Source organism: Crinia signifera, chromosome 9 (genome assembly GCF_055691185.1).
Source record: "Crinia signifera chromosome 9, ASM5569118v1, whole genome shotgun sequence".
Lineage (NCBI taxonomy): Eukaryota > Metazoa > Chordata > Amphibia > Anura > Myobatrachidae > Crinia > Crinia signifera.
The window spans coordinates 138102663-138125443 of NC_139225.1; the positions used below are offsets into that span (position 1 = coordinate 138102663).

Consider the following 22781-nt stretch of genomic DNA (forward strand, 5'->3'; position numbering starts at 1 on the left):
TCACTTTTTCATTATATTGATAACTGTCCATTCTGCAGTTATTTGAAAGTCCCTCTGTATATAGCTTTTAGTAAACCATTCTACATTCTTCGAGAAGCGGAAGACCTCAGGGTAACTCCAAAGGCAATGGACCAGGTCTACTCCATTAATTCCACACTTCAGGCAATTTCTGTCATTTGATAACCCAATCTTATTTCTACTGTTTGGAGATAAATATGCTCTATGATAAACTTTCAAAAATAATTCTATATAAATTGGCATGGGTAACATCTTACAGATAGAGTTCAAATGAATACAGAGAACCTTCTCTGTCAACCTGCCACCAACCCCACCTTCATAAGGGTCGCACACTCCAAATGGATGTTGGTGTACTCTCCTCTCTCCCACATCCAGTCCTTTATATAGCGAAAGTGGGAAGCCAGACTATATCTCTCCATATTTGGGAGATTAATTCCTCCTTTTGCTTTAGGCTGTTGTAGTTTTTGAAGACTTATCCTGGCTTTTTTTCCTTCCCAGATTAACATTGTAAATATTTTAACAATCTCCCTGATGTCCATAGTTGACAGGAGGAAAGGTAGCATCTGAAGAGGGTACAGGAGTCTAGTGAATGTTATCATTTTAATTACATTTATTCACCCCATCAGAGATACTGGTAATTTCGCCCAACCTTCCAGCTCTCTTGCACATTTTCTAATTACAGGGCTTATGTTTAACTTGTATAGCAGGTTGAGGGCCTTGGTAATATTCACCCCTAAATAAGTAATATTACTTTCTGCCCATTTCAATGAAACCTCATTGGCCCGCGATTGTTTTTTAACTCCTATTTTTAAATAAAGTTCCGCTGACTTATCTAAATTTATAGTAAACCCTGATGCCCTACCAAATTCCTCCAATTTTTTAACAGATCTTTAATTGAGGCCATGGGATCTGCTATATAAGGTATTAGATCATTTGTGAAAGCACAGATTTTAAATTCGTGCTTTTGCGTTTTAACACTTTTCAAAATCTCCCAGTTATGCAGTTATGCAAAAAAATGGAGCATTGGGTACAAATCGATATTAAATAGAAGTGGGGAGAGGGGACACCCCTGAATTAAGTTACTCTTAACAAATCCACTCCCTCAGCCTAACCCTAACCATCCCCTCCTAGCCTAACTCTGACACTCCCCATTTTGCCTATCTTGATGTATGGGGAGTTATTTGAAGATCTATGAAGCTTATTATTAAGTAATAGCCAGAAATTAAATTATTATTATTATCTAAGAATAGAATATGTTAAAAAAGGATGGGGGTATGTCAGAGGCCTTGGACTGCAGCAATACACTGTAGGAGCAGGGGATAAACAGCAATGTCCAATAAATTATCAGTAAAAGTACTTGCTTCTTAAAACCAGTTATTAACCACTTGAGTGGTGGGTTTTGTTGGGGCTGTATTATGGTGTAGTATGTGTCTGCACCTGTACTGTGGTTTAACATGTATAAGCGGCTCTACTGTGGTTTAATGAGTATATGCTTCTCAACCTGGTATAATGTGTAAAATGCGATGTAATATGGTGTAACGTGTATAAGTGGCTCCACTGTGGTGTAACATGTATAAGGGGTTATAATGTGTGTTGCAAATGTGACGGACACTACGGTGCGGTGTAATGAAACAGGTTGGAGCTGGTCCAGCTGGAGTAAAGGAAGCCTCTCCCTCTTAATGACTTTTTTACCTCCTCCTCTGTGACAGTGCTTGTTGCCAGTGCTAAAACATCATGATCCAGTGTCCGTCCTCAGCGTGAAAAGCAGAGGAGATTGCCTGGCCTGCCTTCCTAGATTACCTCAATGTCAGGCATGCTGATCTTGGTCTCCATCACTTGTTGGTCCCAAGATTTGTTCCTGCCATTTAGGCTGTGTTCTCTGCACAAGTGTTTGTCACTAGGTGAAAGGTCAGCTGTTGACACTCTTTTTGTCTCCCCTCCCTCTCTCATTAAAATTTTTAACAACTAGCATTTGTGGCCTGCATTTCCTGGAAGACCACCCCTTTTTACCTAGCTATGCTGCCCCCCCCCCCCGTACCATGCTGCCACTTCTGTCATTTTCTTCTGGATCCACCCCAGTCTCTCATCCAGTATCTATTATGCCACCTAGGTGGAATAATACAACAGGCGCTTTGAGGTGAGTGATTTGGCAAGCTGCTACCACCGTGGGGAGATCAGCCCCCAAAAGAAGAAAGAAACGAACAATATATAAAATGGTGGAGCGCTCAGATAGAACAATATGACCAATTGGGTATTACAAATTATTTATTACTGATAAAAGACTGTGATGTTTCACATAAAAAAGCAATTGCATATAATAAACACATTAATATGGTTGATACTCAGCCCAATATAATAAACACGAATAATCAATAATGGTGTACAGCCTGATATATTGCGTAAAAATGGGAATATCAGTATAGCATTAGACAATTTTTCTCACTTGTTCCAGAAGTTGACTCCCAGAGGGAAAAAGGGGGGTATGCTCCCAGTTGTTGTGGGGAGAACTGGAATGGCGGGTGTCCATAAAGCTGACCGGAGAAGAGTAGAGCCTGATCCTGATTTTTGGTAGGAACACTGGTCTCATTCCTTGATTTGAAAGTTCCGGTGATTCTCAGGTGGTGGTGTCCCTTTGTGGTGTCCAGTTGTAAATGTCCCAAGGGGGATCACTTGGGAGGGGGAACAAGGGAGAATTGGTCCAAGTGAGGTAATCTCTGTCTGGAGTCCCAAATAAATCAGAGCTGTAGCACCTTGACTGACGCGTTTCGTTACCCACAGGTAACTTTATCAAAGGTATGGTAGCATTGGGATAATCAGGGTTTATATAACCCCATACAGGAAGTGAAACATTTGACATTTCATACAGTTACCCAATTGGTCCATTCGAAGTATAAGAAAAAATGCATCTATAACTGTTAAAAACTGTTGTTTCACTTCCTGTACCCATGGAAAGAGGGGACCCTCAGCTTTCAGCCTAGGGCCCTTAGACTCCTGGGGGGGTTTCTGGATACTCAGAAACCCCCCCTGCGTGCGCTACTGCCAGGCTGTACACCATTATTGATTATTTGTGTTTATTATATTGGGCTGAGTATCAGCCATATTAATGTGTTTATTATATGCAATTACTTTTTTTATGTGAAACATCACAGTCTTTTATCAGTAATAAATAATTTGTAATACCCAATTGGTCATATTGTTCTATCTGAGCGCTCCACCATTTTATATATTGTTCCTGTCTCTCATTCAGTTTATGGATCTGGGATCTGTATTAAATTTGACTAGTTATGAGGATAAGACCAGATTGAAATTGCACATAGAATAATTGTGGTGTCTGGGTGATTACTAAGAATAACAACACATTTATTTTAAATGCTTTGGAATATATATATATTGGCATATACATTATAAAAGACAAGAAGGCACCAAAATAAGGATATCTTAACTACTGTATCACAAAGTGCCTCAAATGATCAAACAGCACTTGATTCATCTCAAACTCTAGGGAACCTTTCACTAAAATCGTTGCTCCTTAGCTTTGTACTGTAAGTATAAAAGACAAAAGCTATAAAAGCCCATCCAAGCTGTTGATGTTTAATGACCTCTGATGGGACCAGGTGGTGCCTCTGCAAAAAGGCTGTGCCTACCTTTTATTATCTTAACAAAACAAGGATTTTGGACCTCTTTGCTAGGGAGATTATACACCCAACATTCCAGTTTTTTTTTATAATATCCACCATGTCTCAAATGAGGACAGAAGTTCAAGAGTACAACGAAACCTAGGTTCAAACCAAGAAACCTAGGAGCAAACACGCATTTTATGGAATGCCCTTCTATGCACATTAAGACTCTCCTCTAGCCTCCAAACTTTCAATCGTTCCCTGAAAACTCACCTCTTCAGGCAAGCCTATCATATTCCAGAACCCCACATAACCTCCAGTAGCATTCATATCTAATTGCATCCCATCAGGACTGTGTTGTAATCTGGTGGGAATGCCATGCTATGGAATTCTATCCTTATTTATCCCTCCTAGTATCCCTATAGACTGTAAGCTTGCGAGCAGGCCCTCCTACCTCTATGTCTGTTTGTTTATACCCAGTTTGTTTAATTAATGTTGTTTTCAGAATTGCATCAGAATTTGCTGCGCTATATAAGAAACTGTAAATAAATAATAAATCTTAGAGGAAGATAGGGCATTAGCGAGTGCAGAATATAGTTGTAGAATACCACACAATTGTGTTGACAGTAGGCTTCTGGGAAAAATGAGCAAACAGGAATAACATAAAGCTGTAGCTATGCAATGAGCTAAAAATGTGCTCCTAGCATCCCCCCAGTTAAATGAGGCTGAACATAAGTGTAAAAAAAACGGATAAAATGAATTTGTATTTATAGAGATATGTGCATACAAACATATTTACAAGTATATTATTAATAGCGAATATATTTACCCTCAACCCTGCCCCACCCTTTTATTTTTTGTGTGTGACCACCATAGATGACATGAATATGAAACAAGAATCTGATCAAAAATTCATGAGAGGTTTTTTTCTCTCCCGTATGCATGACCTTTTATTAAGGAAAAGTGGAGTAGTAGTGTGCAGCCAGGAATCGAGTCCCACTGTGTCTGGCCACTGGCTGTGTACTGTCTTCAGGGTTCCTGCTAGCGCCTGTAGGATTAATGCCGCTGCTCCCTCCCCCCATGTCAGTGCAGATAACCGCTGATGTCTGAGGGCAGAATTTGTAGCTCTCAGGGGATTGCTGGTTGGGCAAAAGCATGAGGAGACGCTGCAGATGGAACTAGAAGTGACGTGAAATGGTTCGTCTTTACAGCAATTGGAGACTTACTCCACTATTGGGAGACTTATTCTTCTTCCGCCATTACCAATATTACTTTCATGTACCCCCAACTGATCTGCAGTTTATCCCTAGGGGTATAAGTATCCCAAGTTGGGGACCGCTGGACTAGGTGGATATTATTGTGAATTGACCTATTATCTAGGTCATCAAATTCATTCAAGTGCTGATTATTTTCAGTGTGGAGCCTCTTAATGGAATATTTAAGTGAAGCTTCTTAATGCATTGATGCTTCCAGTTTATTCTCAGTGCCTGTGAACCTGTGCTGCAACTGCTGTGTTCAGCTTGGGATATTAAAGGGCCATAGTGGCTTTGATTGGTTCAACTTCCATATGTGAAAGTGGCATCTGGTGGGCAGCATACCTTAGAGGTGGGAGACTTATAAAAAACATCTGATGCAACTTTCTTGGAGGGAGGAAATGCTGATTTAGATTCCTTATCCAGCGACATTTTTGGGGCTGCCTGGTGCTTCTTCTGTCAGGTATGCTGTGAAGTAGGCTGCTGGCTGGAGGACTGAAACATCTCTATCCAAGAGAATGAGAGGGCACTCTGGAAGCCACAGGTGGCCTTTAAAAGTTGTATTTGCCAGGTGGTTGTACAATGACACCTCTTACTTCATATATACCAATCAGACAACATTTGTTTATATTCAAAAATGTGTATTATTTTATCATTTTATTTTAAAACAATGTAAATACCATTTGAATGCTGAAATGACATCTTTATTTTTCAATCTGTAGATAACTGGGTTCAGTAATGGGACAACAGCTGTGTTAAACAAGGAGGAAAGCTTATTGGAGCCCAAAGAGATAAGGGCGGTTAGATGAAAATATTGATAAGACAGAGTGGCATAAAGAAGGGTAACAACTGTGAGGTGTGATGAACACGTGTAGAAGGCCTTACGTCTTCCTGTGTCTGATTGGATCCTCAGTATGGTGCTAATAATAAATATATATGAAATAAAAGTCAGCAATAATGGGGTAAAGGTTGCAAGGAAAACCCCTTCAATAATTATGTAAAGTTCCAAAGCTGTGGTGTCATTGCAAGAAAGTTTAATTATAGCTTCAAGGTCACAATAGTAATGATTGATTTCCATTGACGTGTAGCATGTAAAAGATAATACTTCCACAAGACATGGCAGGATATCCATAGATCCCAAAACCCAACAGAGACAGCTCATAAGAGAGCACAACTTATAGTTCATAACTGCATGGTAACGCAAAGGGTTGCAGATGGCTACATAGCGATCATAACTCATAGCTGTCAGAATTAATAGCTCATCACAAGTGAATGATAAAAATAAAAAAAATTGCGCAAAACAGCTATAAACTGAAACTCTTTTATCTCCTGATATAAATGAAATAAGAACTTTATAGAGACTTATTGTGGAACAACAGATATCCAGGATAGACAAATTATTCAGGAAAAAGTACATGGGCGTGTGGAGACGGGGATCCAGGCAGACCAGTAGTAGAATGGTCATGTTAAATGCAAGAGAGGTGAGATAAATCAGTAGAACAAGAAGAAAGATTGGAACCTGCAACTCTGGGGCATCTGAAATACCTTTAATAATAAAATATGTAATCTTGGTTTTGTTGACTTGTTCCATTTGCTTATCTCTCCAGAATGCTAGAGAAGAAAAAAAGAAAAAAATGTGTGTCTCTGTCACAGTTACAGTATAATTATTTATTCAATGTTATGCCAATGTTATGCCAAGTTTTGTTTCCCTGTATTGTTCCTTTGTACGGCGCTGCGTACAAAGGAACAATACAGGGAAGGACCGGGAAGAGAACTAATACAGGGAAACAGCACTTTGTTTCCCTGTATTGTTCCTTTGTACGGCGCTGCGAAACACTTGTGGCGCCTTATAAATAAAATTATAATAATAATAATAATAATTATTATTTATATCTACGATGATGGAATTTTTTTTATTATTAACTGTTTCTTATATAGCGCAGCATATTCCGTTGCGCGTTACAATTTGCCATATTTTCTGTCACTTTGAGTAATATTAATCACAGTTTTATTATTTAATCAAATTGAAAAATCAAAGACTATTTAACATGTGAAACATTCCTATTGGCTATTTTATAATGGAAATATTCTCTGAAATTTTTATTTATTGGTGCAAAAATATATACTGTATATCCGCAAAATACATTTTACACAAATCATAATTTTAAATAATTCTAAAGAAAAGAAAAACAATGTGATCTCTGGCAAGTAGCATGTTTCTACTGTATATCAGGAGACAGATTATCTTGTAGAGCAGAAAAAGAATGGCTGACAGGTTTAAAGCCCTTCTTTATGGGTGGTACGGATGGTGTAATGGTTAACATTACTGCCTCACAGCACTGAGGTCATGGTTTTGATTCCCACACTGACCCTAATTGTGTGGAGTTTCAATATTTTCCCTGTGAGGGGTTTCTCAGACACTCCAAAGAAATAGACTGGTCGGCTGATTGTCACCCAATACAAATTATCCCTAGGGGTGTGTGTGTACGTGGTCAGACTAGATGGGCCAAGTTGAGGTGAGAAGGAGGATAGTCACCAGAAGAACCCTGAAGTCCCTGACCACTTTTTTCATCAGTGTGGTATCCATCTTGGTTCTCTTCCCGGTCCTTGTCTCTTGGCGGAGATCGTGACCAAAAGAAACCCTTATATGCACATAGGGCATAGACACAAGGTGAGCACTTTCTACCTATGAGCGGGTGACCTGACGGGCAACAAAGATACCTTTATGTGAAAATAGGGCAAGGCGAAAAGGTCAGTTACGGAGTACCCCTGGTGTGAATGAATATCCATTGACATCTGACTGACCATTTTCCCTTTGTCTTCTTTTACACATCCCCCCATCGAAGCTTGGGGTTCACAAGGTTCTAAAAGAATCTCTACAAGCCGAGGCAGCGCAACTGTAGACATCAATTTCTGGCTAGATGGGCCAAGTGATTCTTATATCCTGTCAAATTCTACTATTTTTTTCTATGTTACTTTGCAGGATAGTGCTTTATGGTTTGATTGATTCAAATTCTGGGTCATCATCGGTGAGGTCTCAGCAGCTAAAGTGACTGCAATCTTAAATTTTTTGATTTTGAAGAAGCATAACAGTATTTGAAAAAGTGGGCAAGAAATAAAAAAAGCAGATGTCTTTTCCCATCATTTTACTTTAATCAATCATATTGGCATAAAATCCTTTAGGAGATAAGGATATTAAATTCAATGTAGCTGTCAAGTATTTATAAGTGAAGTTGAAGAGGCACAGTGTATATAATTCTATTAAATAGGATGTTGCATCCGGCACTGTAATGGGATTCGGTATTAAATCCCGACGGTCAAAATCCCGACAGGGTTGAAATCCCGAATGGGTCATAATACCGACAAGGATAAAATCGCGACTAGGACAAAATCCCGACATTTAAAACCCCGACAAGGACAAAATCCCGACATTTAAAATCCCGACAGGGTCAAAATACCAACATATAGAATGTACAGGTGAAACAACAGTAAAAAAACCCATGTCGATCTCGCGACCTGTAGACGGAAAGTCATGTTGACTGACGTTCCGTCGACAGGTCGCGAGGTCGACATGGGTTTTTTCACTGTTTTTTTACCCGGATGTCGACACAGTCGACATGGACACAGTTGGAAGTGAACCGCAGCCCCTCGCTTTGCTCGCAATGCTTCAGGCACAGTGCCTCGCTGCGCTCGGCAGACTATTTTATTCTCCCACCACGCATGATAGGGCATGAAATACCGCCTGTCGGCACATGTCGGGTCAAAAACGGAACATGACGGAAAGTCATGTTGACTATTTCACCTGTACATTCTATATGTCGGTATTTTGACCCTGTCGGGATTTTAAATGTCAGGATTTTGTCCTTGGCGGGATTTTAAATGTCGGGATTTTGTCCTTGGCAGGATTTTGGTATTATGAACCATTCGGGATTTCGACCCTGTCGGGATTTTGACGGCATCCCCTTTAATGGGCCTAATCATGGGTGGCATAGCTGTGCACCCTTAGAATAAAATACAAAAGAGAATAGCACCTTAAACACCTCCCGGTCACACTGCAGCCCAACACACAGCAGCTGCCAGGTAACAGACCTCCATTGACTCCCCTCCTTCAGACTTTGCCTGGGTCATAATTACCCCCCCCCCCCCCCACCTCTCTCTCTCGACACCACTGTCTGCATTCTGAATAATCTGATCACACTTCCTAAGATTTATCCTGATTTGATAATACTCTTTGTGGGCGGACATATGCAGATCAGTGTGGTGTGGTAGAAAATCAGTGAGGTATGTATAAAAAAAGGCTTAGTTCTTTCTGCACTATATTGGGGCCCTTCCACTTGCCCAAAACAATGGCAAATTGTCATGACAACCAAAATCTAATGGTGTGTAACTAGCTGTTTTGTACTGAGGATAGTGATAGATTCTGATGGTGCATGTGAGCAGGTAACTTACACAAGATGCTGCAAAGCAATAAAATGAATTGTGATTTTAGTTTTAGTATTCTTGTTCTCTAATTCAGTGTGGGTCCTTGTTAGGGACAAATATATCAAATGCTACACTATTTATGAAAACTATTATATTATTAATATTAATTCTACATTTATTATTATACATAGCATATATACAGTCTATGTAATTTTTCAGTATTCACGAGGCTTTGTCCTATCAATTACAGATGTTGCTGATATTTGATATCACAATATTTTTTGTTCCTTATATCGCCTTGGTATCAGATCTGAATTTAATAAGAAGAGATGAACGGGTTCAGTTGTCCTTGCGTTTACTCGGATATCAAAGCGGGATCTAATTGGCTATCGAAAACATGTGACAGCCAAAAGCCAATCAGAAAGATCCGAAAATGCCATAATTTGGTGAAAAGAACCAAGTAAATCTGAGTAACAACGAACTCGCTCACCTCTACTAGAAAGCATACAGCATATAACATGTATATTATACTATATGTATAATATAATGTAACACGTGCAGAATCCAGAATAAGAACAGAGAAATAAAATATAGAACATTCCACATTAATTTAAAAAAAAATTCAAATATTTTTAGAATGTTCTAATACCTTATGATTCCCACCATATCTTATCGGATGCTTTTCCATCACTTTATCTACTTTCCAGCAGAAATGGCTATTTATTGATCGTATATAACAAAGCACTGTCTAACAGATAAGTAACTAATAAATGACCCAGTAGTGATGGTAACGCTGTAGGAGGAAGAATCAGGAAGAATCAACTTTATTGGCCATGTATGCTTGCGCACACTAGGAATTTTTTGTGGATTTACAGTGCAGCATCAAGCAGGGATGAAGGTGGGGGGTGAAGGCATTACATACATTACATTAAGACATTACATGTGGGGAACACATACCCGCCGAGCTGCACAGCGCCTAGGCAGCCATCAGCGGCGCCACTGGTCGCTGCAACAGCCAGAAAGGTAACATTAAGTACAGTTATCACATAGGGAGCACATACCCGCCAAGCTGAACAGCGCCTAGGCAGCCATCAGCGGCGCCACTGGTCGCTGAAACAGCCAGGTAGGTAGCATTAAGTACAGTTATCACATAGGGAGCACATACCCGCCAAGCTGAACAGCGCCTAGGCAGCCATCAGCGGCGCCACTGGTCGCTGAAACAGCCAGGTAGGTAACAATACAAGCAGAGAGACAGTACAGTTATCACACATGGAACATATTTGGCTGAGCTGCACAGCTCCTAGGCAGCCATCAGCGGCGCCATCTTGATCATGCTGCTCAAAGGCAGCAGTAATAATATTATTTTCATGGCAACTGAAGCATGAGTTCGACCGGATGCAGCACTTTTCTTCCAAAGCTGGCACACCCTGCCAGCTTGTTGTTCAAGGGGTGTGCAACTAGTGATGATACAGCATACAGGCTTTGCAAACAGTGGTTACAGAGGTACATGGTACAAATCATTGTAAAGAGACAGTAAACAAAGAAAATACATAGCTTTCATCAGCTTAGAGGCTGAGAGAGATGGTAGTTGGTGAAAAATAAAATGATGCCATGTGCGGGTGAAGTCCAAATCCAGTCCAAACTCCAGTCAAACTCATGCTTCAGTTGTCATGCTTACGATGCAGGCTAAGAGCAGGCAAAGCCTTTGAGCAGGCTTGCAAACATTTCCAATATTAAAGGAAAGTTTGGGTCAGCTGGTACAGGGGGAGGGGCTGGTGTTTGCACAAATTCCTCAACAGGCTAATTAGTGGAAGGGGGAAGTTGCAGGCTCCAAGTAACAAAACAATTCACAATGCAGACTGTTCTTTAAATGAAAAGCATCAGATGTTCAAAATGGGATTCATGTACCTGTAAAATAGGAGATGAGATGGTTTTAGAACTTCTCTCCAGTCAAACTCATGCTTCAGTTGTCATGCTTACGATGCAGGCTAAGAGCAGGCAAAGCCTTTGAGCAGGCTTGCAAACATTTCCGGCATATATGTATGTACGGCATATGGCATAAAGCAATGTGTGTAATCATACCTGCTTCAGTATTGGTGCACTCACTGCGTGTGGCCCAGGACAGATGTATTAATATTATTTCTGTAGGTCTGGGAATAAATCCTTAGTGGTGTGAAAGCCACCAGGTATATAATCCAATTTAGTAGGTAGCTAATTTATTCTACACTCTAATGAGTTGATGTCATTATGTTTTGCTGGCTCTTCTTAGAACAACTTTTTTTTTTAATTATTAAGGACATTTGCAATAAAGGTTATATTAATGTGAGTCCCAGTAGATACAATACAGTAAACATTATAAATAACAATAAAAATACAAAAAAGTTGAGCGAGAGAAGAAATAACCAGGGAAGGCTAGGGGAAGGGAAAGTAAGGACATATAGGATGGTATCCTTGTGTACCTCCAGCCAGGCTCGGACTGGCCTGGCGGGGAACCGGGGAATCCCCCGGTGGGCCCCGGTGATTTCGGACCCCGCCCACTTGTTTAGGGGGCGGGGCTATTGCTTTTTATTTCCCCCCGCCGCCACAGTATCAATATCCCGGCGGCTGCAAGCAGGGCAGAGGAGCCTTGCCTGGGAGCCTGTCACACTGCTGCGCTGCGTTGTGCCTCATGACATCAGACGCCACACGCCACGCCACAGTTGACCCGACTCCTGCTGGCGCAGCACAGGACTCTGCACGGGACGGGAGCAACTGCCACCAGGGCCCCAAATACAGATCCCCGCCTGCATGATAAGAACTGCGGCGGTAGATGTCCTGAGAGGAGACCTCCCGGCTGGTGAAGAGGGAGCTGCTTGCTTTTGGACCCCTTCTGCAAAATGGTAGGTAACTAACCTAACCATGTGCTGTATTAACTTTTTTATATTCCCCCCTTTTTTTTGAGGGGTATGTGCTGTATTGTGTATGTGTGTGTGTGTGTGTGTGGGGGGGGGGGGAACCTATGTGCCACATTATCTGGGTAGGGAGGACCTATGTAATGTACTATATGGGGGGCTATGTGCTGTACTATATGGGGGCCTATGTGCTATACTATTTGAGTGGGGGACCTATGTAATGCACTATATGTGGGGGACCTATGTGCCATATTATCTGGGTAGGGCGGAACTATGTGCTGTACTATATGGGGGGCCTATATGCGGTACCATATGGGGGGGCGATGTGCTGTACTATATGGGGGCCTATGTGCTGTACTATTTGAGTGGGGGGACCTATGTGATGTACCATATGGGGGGCCCTATGTGCTGTACTATTATCTAAGTTGGGGACCTATGTATTGTATTTTATTGAGGGCATATGTGCTGTACTATTTGAGTGGGGGACCTATGTAATGTACTATATGGGAGGGCCTATGCGTTGTACTATTTGAGTGGGATGACCTATGTAATGTATTTTATTGGGGGCTTATGTGCTGTGCTGTACTATTATCTGAGTGGGGGGACCTATGTAATGTATTTTATTGGGGGCCTACGTGCTGTGCTGTACTATTATATGAGTGGGGGGACCTATGTAATGTATTATATGGGGGGCCTATGTGCTGTACTATTATCTGAGTGGGGGGACCTATGTAATGTATTTTATTGGGGGCCTACATGCTGTGCTGTACTATTATATGAGTCGGGGGACCTATGTAATGTATTATATGGGGGCCTATGTGCTGTACTAATATCTGAGTGGGGGGACCTATGTATGTAATGTACTATATGGGGTGCCTATGTGCTGTACTATTTGAGTGGGGGGACATATGTAATGTATTATATGGGGGGGGCATAGGCGAATCTAAGAGGTGGGCCGGGGGTGCACCGGACCACCCATTAGACCACCAGCCGCTTAAAATTTAAAGAAATGACAGCCGGGCGGAAAAGAGCTGTGTGCTGCCCGGCTATTTAGTCTAAGGAATTGCTTATTGCCAAGGGGGATGTTACACGCCGCTGGACTCACCTAATTGAAAGAAATGACAGCCGGGCAGAGAGCGATGTATGCTGCCCGGCTGTAGTCTAAGCAGTGGCATCGATGCCGCCGCGCGCATAGCGCTAGTTATTTTCTATTCACTGTAGGGACCCCGCCGGCCGCGGCCAGCTTATACACAATAACAGCGCCACAGGTTCCCCCGGCGGCACGGACACCCCTGCACGCACCAGCACTCAGCAGGGAACCGGGGACGCAAGTTTTTTACACAGGTACCACAGTTCGCTAACCCTCCATGCTGGGGGTGAGGGGCGAACTGCCGCCTTCCAGGTGCCGGCGCCCTAGGCAAATGCCTAGAGCTGCCTAGTGGTGGCGCCGGCCCTGTATATATATATATATATATATATATATATATATACCCCGACATGGTGGAGCAGCATATACTCAACTTGTAACAGAACGCAGGTGCCATCCAAGTCCCCTCGGGGATCCACATAGACATCCAGATGGCGGCACTCATCCAATAACGTACAGTATAGTAGGAATAACTCAACTTTCGAACTGTGTTCGTTCTTCATCAGGAAGTAATACAACAATGAAAAGTATACAGTATATATACATACCACCAAACTCCATGCACCAAATCACAGCCTCCGGCTTTCCTGCCACTTCCGCCGCATGGTAACACCAGCGAGTCAGGCGCACAACGTGCGCATCATCACGCTGTCTCACGTAGCATCGGTGCACGCTCAGGAAGGCCTGCGTCACCATGGAGACACCAAAACAAAACATTGAGGCTGCGAACATAGGCATCTGACAGCCCAGTGATCACACTCAAGTTGTCACTGCCTCTCATGGTTATGCCGGCCATATTATAGTATTATATACAAAACAAGCAAAATTACCATAACAGAAAAAAAGGGCTGTTAAAAACAAAACATAGGCAAGACATATGACATATCCGGATAATCTCTGGTATAATAGTCTTAACCACCTCAATCCTAATTAAGGTGATCACTGAAATAGCTTATATTATGAAGAGGCAAAAAGGACAAATACAGGTACTAGGAAACCAAAAACGCCCTGAAAACAATTATAAGTATAGAGAGACATAATAATTAGGAGGGATACATAGACCAGAATTTATAAGAAACAATGAAGACCCTTAAACTCATTAAGGACCGGTTACCACCGCGTAGAGACGCTGGTACATGATCAATTATCATGTAGCGGAGCATAGGGATGGTATGGCGTGCCTTAAGGAAATTCCTCGCCACCAGCTGGTCGCTGGATCCCTTTTCAAAAGCAAATTTGATTGAGTGCCGGTGGCAAGCCATCCGTTCCCTTAAGGTATGATCTGTCTTGCCAATGTAATGGAGGGAGCAGGGACATGATATATCATATAAACAATGTATCATGTGGTGCAAGTTACCCTATGGCGTAAAAATAATCTCATACCACTATGTGGATGGCAAAAGGACGTGCCAGTAATTAGGGCCTTGCAAGTCACACAATTGAAACATTTAAAGCAGCCAGGCCGGCTGCCCAAAAACTGCTCACTACCAGCTTCACACAACTGTTAGACATCAGACTTCACGACAATGTCACACACACTTCTGCCATGAGTGTAGAATGGCATTATAGTGGTGTCACCCAATTGTAAAGAGCTATCCATCTGAACCAATGGCCACAATTTCTTAGTGACTTTGCTAAAATCAGGGCTTACAACATTATAATGATTTACCCACGGCATTCTACTATTTGTATTAGTTTTCTTAGGTCGATATTCAAGAAGCGAATCACGACTTTTAGAGAGTGCTTTTATCTTGGCACTTTTCAGTAGTTCAGCGTCATAGCCCCTAGCAAGAAATTTATTAGACATAATATCAATCTGTTGGTCCGCAAGACTATAAGTACTGCAAATACGTCTGGCACATAGAATAAGTTAGACTAAATTGACTTGACCTAGGGTGACAGCTGGAGGCATGCAAGAATGTGTTGCGGTCAGTGGGCTTCGTAAAAACTAAAGTCACCACTTTGCCATCAACCACACTCAGAAATTTACAAAAAAATAGTACTAGGTGCACAAAAATTGAGGAGCAGCTTAAGACTGGATACATAAAAGTGACATCCAAACCACTTAGAATTGCATAGAATAGGGAAAGTGACTATACAGTCAGTAAAGCGCTCCCCAATATCACCATGTGGAAAACACACACAAATAAAAGAATACTGTCCCTTTAAGGAGTTTCCTCAGTTTTCAAGTCGACATATATAACGTCATGGCGTTAAACAGGACTTGTGGACCCTCATAGCTGGATTGCCTGGATGTTCCTTTCCGTTTCCTGAGCCTGACCTTTCCGGAGGGTCAGTGAACTGAATACCACCACTTTCAGGGACAGATCAGCGGCTCCTGGTTCCAGCTTTGCCTTTGGGATACCACTTATGCTTTTATACTTGTCTTCTATATGTGAGTGTATTTTAGATTAAAGGGTGTTTTATATCAATTGATCTGCACTATCGCTTGCTTTCTCTTGATTTTCCATATATCACACTTTGGAAAGAAGAGTCGCTGTTTTGCCATAGGGATACCTTTGAATGCTCTATAATAAACAGCTTGCTTGTGAGTGCACACCTGCATTTATATACTGCTTCATTTGTAAAACAGTCTGCACTTAATTGTGGTGTTTTTTTCTTGGCCGAATGCTTGCTTTATGGGCCGCATAAAGCCAAGTCTCTTTATACAGATTTCACTTGAAAACTGAGGAAACTCCTTAAAGGGACAGTATTCTTTTATTTGTGTGTGTTTTCCACATGGTGATATTGGGGAGCGCTTTACTATCAACCACACTCAGAGCAACATCCAAGAAGCTAACCAACATAGTGTCAACCGTGTAGGTCAGTTTCACTTGGCTCGGCGTAGCATTATGCTGCTCAATCATGTCAACAAATTCAGCATGGGTGCCGGTCCAAATCATGAAAAGATCATCAATATATCACGTGTAAAAGAAAATACAACGCAATATATCAGATCTCGTAAAGAAAATGCATTCAACGTCAAGCATAAACGCGTTGGCGTATGATGGGGCAAAATTGCTCCCCATCGCACAACCAACGAGCTGGAGATGGAATGCCTTGTCATAAAGGAAATAATTGTGCGTCAGCACAAACTCTAATAGAGTTAGGACAAACTCAACATCTGGTCCCACATAATTACTGTTATTGGAAAGTAACCTACATATGGCTGCCAGCCCAGCAGCATTAGGTATTACAGTATACAAACTGGTAACATTAATAGTGCATAGCAGGCTACCTTCAGGTATACACTCTATTTTATTGACCAGATTGAGAAAAGCAGTAGTATCAAGAAGATGACCTGAGGAGGCCCTAATGCATGGTTGTAAAAGTGCATCGATATAGGTTGATACATTTTGAAAAAGAGAGCCACGAGCTGCTATTATAGGCCTTCCAGGAGGAGCCTGCAGCCTTTTGTGGATCTTGCGTAAAGTATACAACAGTGGAACCACTGGATTAATAACAATAAGGGCCAAGACCAAATCAGTGGTAATGATCCCATCAGCGACAGCTGTATTGAGTATACCCTTCAATTGAATGGAAAACTCAATCGTCTAGAAATCTCATGTTTATGGTCACTTAAATCCTGTACTACCACGGCTCCGCCTTTATCGCCAGGCCAAATAATAATGTCGGTATAATTCCCAAGATCACGTAAGGCCACAAAATCCTCCTTTGATAGGTTAGCATTAGAACCAACATTGCTGCTATGTCGGGGCAGGACATCACAGGATACATTGTGGTCTAATGCATGCATAAACGTTTTAATAGTAGCATTGTTAGACATAGCCTCAAACAGAGATTTAGGTTGCAATTTAGACAGTTGAACAGGGATGTCAGACAAATTAGTCACAGGGTTAGGAACAATAGTTTACAAAGTTATTAGTTTTCAAACAGTTGTCCTCTACATACAATGTCAAATCTAAAAAGTACACAGATTCCATACTCATTTGGAAGGGGAGTCTAATATTGAGCTGGTTGGAATTCCTAATAGCCAGTTCTGTCACGTACGTAGAAATTGCACAGATCTGGCCAAATATGAAGAACATGCTGATAGGCTCAGCACCCAATTCAGATGTAAAGGATATGATGAGAAACTGATAGAGACATCAAGAATTAAAGGTAGTCTAATGGATTGCAATAAACTTTTCAATATTAGCAACAGGAGACCAAAATTGTTCTTGATATTGATGTACCGTTCATTACAAAGTTCAGTAGCCAAATTAAGCAAATTAAACAAATCATAAAAAGACATTGGAATATTTTAACAGGTCACCCAACCCTTAAGGAGTATATCAGAGAGAATCCTTGATTTATATATAAAAAGCCAAAAACCTTAAAGATCAAATTGTGTTGAGTGCAATTAACGTACCAGTACCATTGAACCATATTAAATCCCGAGGCTGCTATAGGTGCGGGATGTACAGCATGCGTAAAATATGTAAAAGTAGTGAATCAAAATCACATTACTCATCAGTACAAACTGGGAAATTGTATGAAATTGGGTAGTTTATAACTTGTGGTACTAAGCATTGCATTTATCTTATGGAATGTAGCTGTGGACAGTAATATGTTGGGAAGATCTCCCCTATGCTGAAAACTCGTTTATCCGAGCATGTGCGTAATATTAAAAAGGGCCTTGAAACTAATAATGTCTCATCATATTTTAAGATAAAACACAATATGGATACAAAACACATAGTCTCCTTTGTGGGGATCAAGGTGGTGCAACCACATCAGAGAACAAATGAGTGTGATCAGCGTTCGGCACGTACAGAAATGTGTACCACATATGAACTTAAAACTTTATCGCCAAGAGGGCTAAACGCTGACTGAAGTGAAATGGTTCTTATAAATGATGGATTGTCTTTGTATAAATTATTGCTTTTATTTTTTATTTTATGTTGATTTTGGATGAATATTCCACAAAATTGATAATCCTCATATTGGGGTTTATTCTAGTTCATTCTTTCTGACAAAATCCTTCTTAGATGGACAAAACCATGTGCACTGCGGGTGGGGCAGATGTAACTTGTGCAGAGAGAATCTGATTTGGGTGGGGTTTTTCTTCAAAGTGAGATCTATATTGCAGTGTAAAATCATGCAGTCAGTATTTTCCCTGCACAGAAACAAAATAACTCACCCAAATCTAATTCTCTCTGCACATGTTACATCTGCCCCCCTGCAGTGCACATGGTTTTGTCCATCTAAGAAGGATTTTGTCAGAAAGAATGAACTAGAATAACCCCCATTATGACGTGTATTGGACATCTCAACACAAAAATCCTTTTCACCATATGAGAAATGAAGGTTGCTGCTGCGCAAAAATCACAGTCACCGTATGAGAAATGACAGCTGATATCACTCGAAGTTTTCACACTTGTGATATACCAATTGAATTCTATAATAAACTAAAATCTATTTTCCCAAATGAGGAGTGAAAATTGGTATTTTGTTTGGAGCATCTAAGAATGTCATATTATCTATTAGTATGTTGGAGGTATTAATAGGAAGTGGAGATCGGCACTTGGTACGCATACTGTATGCGTTCCATAGATCCGGAAATCCAGAAATGGAGTTATCGGTTTTTATACATCTAAGTGTTTTTTAAATACATTTTAATACCAAGTACTGTATTGAATGCTGAGTTTTATTTGGAATATATGTTGCATTATGAAAAGATATTTATGAAGTATAAGTGCTGTTTTATACTCAATAGGATTGTGCTCCAGTGCATAGTTTGTGTATTACCATCATCCATGTGTCCAGTTGGGGGTAAAAATATCACACAGGGGTAATGGCAACACACACCTTGAGGACGGACCAATTTGGTCCGAAACACATTGGTGATAACAGGATGACCCACTACCTACCCTTACCATCTGGGGTCGCCATTTTGCTGTTTGCTCATTCCGGGTGAGAGGAACGCATGAAGTTTGGCAAGGTACTGGTTCCACCGTGGAGGACTGTTGTTGTTGGATTGTATATAAATTGATTTTATTTAAATTTTTTTACTTTTATGGACTATTTTTATGAATAAAAACCTTTTGACAGGGAAGTCGTCCGTTTTGGAGCTTACCAGTATCCAATGAAACCTTAATGTGCACATAGGGATCATTATCCAGGTCAGTTCTTTTCCACTGCTCAAGTGCTATGGGATTGTGAGAAGAGCTGTAAAGGTTTTAAAGATACTGCTACGGGAACATAGGGCTTGCTCCCAAGGTCAGTGTACCACTAGAATTTTCCTTGAATTGCCCTTGTGCCCGATACAAGTTGCTGGAAGAGGAAAGAGATAAAAGATAAAAGATACCTTTATATACACATATAGGGACCAATATCAAGGTCAGTCATACTCCATTATTGCGTCCGGGAGTCAACACCTGATATCAGCCTTCCTTAATAAGCTGAGTGCAAATAGGGGAGAGTGATTTTCTGGTCCTGGTCAGTCCTACAAAATAAAGATCTTCCAACTTTTACCAGGTGATGGTTTAACTCTTCCTGGAGGCAGACCAGAAGGCAACGGTACTCGTGTAGTTTCACAGCGCCGCCGCACGCACACTCTGTCTCTGAAACTTGGAAGCCTGCCAGAAGCTCTGTTTAACTGTGCGCGTGCCGCTCTAGTTCTGTTTAACTGTGCGCGTGCCGCTCTAGCTGTAAGCTACGTATTGTCAGCTTACGTTATCAGCGTAGCGCCGGGCAGCAGCAGCAGCATTGCGCTGCCCAGGCGCTGACAGGTCACGGTGGAAATTGTAGTTCCATAGTGAAATAGGCAGCCCTGCGCACCGCTGACAACAGGGGCATGTAAAAGTGGACACCACGGGCACACCCCGACACGCCGCTATCAAAGGGGGAGTCCCCCATGCAGACGCTAAATTTAGACGCAAAAACGTCAGAAAACCGGACTACCTGCTAGCCGCTAACAAGCCGGGGTTTCTGGACTTAGGCGCTAAAGTGTCTGAAACCGACTACCTGCTAGCCACTAACAAGCCAGGGTTTCTGGACTTAGGTGCTTGGACTTAGGCTCTAAAGCATCAGAAAACCGGACTAACTGCTAGCCGCTAACAAGCTGGGGGTTTCTGGACTTAGACGCTAAAGCCTCTGAATTTAGTTGGGACTAGGGGTACATCTAAATGTAGACGCTAAAGCATCTAAATTTAGTTGGGTCTAGGGATACACTATTGAAACCTGTCCACAGTGCCACTAGTCGACGCAACAGCTCTCGACCGTGTAAATCCCACTATCCACGCCAACCCGAAGCGTGGCGATCCCCGCGAGGGGCGGCAGTACGCGTCCTATGACCTTTTCATACCCCCACTATCCATGTCGGCGTGAAGTTGAGAATAGAAAGTGTGGCGAGCGCAGCGAGCCACCGAGCCCGAAGCGTGGCAAGGGGACGCGGATACCTTCACAGGTATCCGCGTCCCCTCACTGGCTTCACAGGTGTCCGCGTCCACTCACCTCGCTGCGCTCGCCACACTTTCTATTCTCAACTCCACGCCGACGTGGATAGTGGGGGTGTGAAAAGGTCGTAGGACGCGTACCGCTGCGCTCGCCACGCTTCGGGTTGGCATGGATAGTAGGATTTACACGGTCGTCAGCTGTTGCATCGACTAGTGGCACTGTGGACAGGTTTCAATAGTGTACCCCTAGACCCAACTAATTTTAGATGCTTTAGCGTCTAAATTTAGATGTACCCCTAGTCCCAACTAAATTCAGAGGCTTTAGCGTCTAATTCCAGAAACCCCGGCTTGTTAGCAGCTAGCAGGTAGTCCGGTTTTCTGACGCTTTTGCGTCTAAATTTAGCGTCTGCATGGGGGACTCCCCCTTTGATAGCGGTGTGCCGGGTGTCCACTTTTACATGCCCCCGTTGTCAGCGGTGCGCAGGGCTGCCTATTTCACTGTGGAACTACAAGTACCACAGTGACCAATGCTGCTGCTGCCCGGCGCTACGCTGATAACGTAAGCTGACAATACGTAGCTTACAGCTAGAGCGGCACGCGCACAGTTAAACAGAGCTAGAGCGGCACGTGCACAGTTAAACAGAGCTTCTGGCCGGCTGCCAAGTTTCAGAGACAGAGTGTGTGCGCGGTGGCGCAGTGAAACTACACAAGTACCAAAGCAACTTTATGAATTTAATTGGGGCTTCTTAACAGCGTCACCTTAGGAATTGATGAAGAGCATGAAGAGGAAAGAGTGACCCTATGAACCTGTTCAATGATTACGTCTCTACATTCTTCTTCAGATTTAAGAATTGCTGGCAGATTGTTACTTAGAAAATTAGTCAGAGCTGGACATTTGAAAGACTTGGATAATCCCACGAGGAGGATATTCTTCCAACATGCAAAATCATGCACTTGGGTTGCAAAAATCCAAAGACTAAATATAGTATAAATGGCACTATAATGGAAACTACTGAGGAAGAGAGGGATCTAGGTGTCACTATTTCAGGGGACTTAAAGGCAGGTAGGCAATGTAACAAAGCAATAAAGAAGGCAAGTCAGATGCTTGGTTGCATAGGGAGAGGTATCAGCAGTAGAAAGAAAGAAGGGTACTTGTTTCCTATCTGGGCGCCCGCTACATTAATTGCGCACCATGCTATTCTCCGTATAAAAATCGGATCGCATCGCATCGGATACCACAAATGCACATACACGATATTGAACAATGCGATGCGATGCGATCCGATTTCGTTCCCGCTTTTATGGTTGGCCCATAGGATGGCCCATCTGTAACACTACTGTATTTATTTACCCTTCAAAGCCCTCCCCTTGTCACATCTGCACAGAAACACAGTATTGACGTCAACCCGAAGCGTGGCGAGCACAGCGAGCCCCGCGAGGGGCGGCGGTACGCGTCCTCCGACTTTTTCATACCCCCACTATCCACGTCGGCGTGGAGTCGAGAATAGAAAGTGTGGCGAGCACAGCGAGCCACCGAGCCGGAAGCGTGGCGAGCGGACGCGGATACTTCACAGGTATCCGTGTCCCCTCGCGGGCTTCACAGGTATCCGCGTCCCCTCGCGGGGCTCGCTGCGCTCGCCACGATTCGGGCTCGGGCGCTGGCCACACTTTCCATTCTCAACTCCACGCCGACGTGGATAGTGGGGGTATGAAAAAGTCGGAGGGCGCGTACCGCCGCCGCTCGCCACGCTTCGGGTTGACGTCAATACTGGGGTGGCGTTAACAATGGAGGCGCATTTTAAACCATCAGGGGGGGTTTTCTTAACAAATCGTGGGTTTGCGGGGTTATTACATTGAAATCAATGTAAAATCGGGTCTCAGGGACCATTTAACATTGATTCCAATGTAAAAATCAGGTTGATCGCGTCACCGCATGCGATGCGATCCGATTTAAAATGAAATCGGATCGGATCGGATAGCATCGTATGCCATCGTACATCATCGAGTACCGAATCCGATGCGATGCGATCCGA

At 42.5% G+C, this 22781-nt stretch overlaps 1 protein-coding gene across 1 annotated transcript; it reads right to left on the bottom strand.

The window, feature by feature from the left end:
- LOC146036454 (olfactory receptor 2AP1-like) lies at positions 1-6479 on the bottom strand. Its single transcript, XM_083160451.1, has 2 exons — positions 5569-6479; positions 1-199 (listed from the first exon to the last, which is right to left on the bottom strand). The coding sequence occupies exons 1-2, from the start codon at positions 6477-6479 to the stop codon at positions 1-3; spliced, it is 1110 nt and encodes a 369-aa protein (XP_083016577.1).
- Positions 6480-22781: the final 16302 nt, after the last annotated feature.

Bases quoted from the DNA above. Each gene is read 5' to 3' on its own strand.
- LOC146036454 (XM_083160451.1), bottom strand. From the start codon at position 6,479: ATGGAACAAGTCAACAAAACCAAGATTACATATTTTATTATTAAAGGT. The intron at 200-5,568 runs GTATTTACATTG...ATCTCCAAACAG, and splicing joins GTCATTTCAGCATTCAAATG to TAGAAATAAGATTGGGTTAT.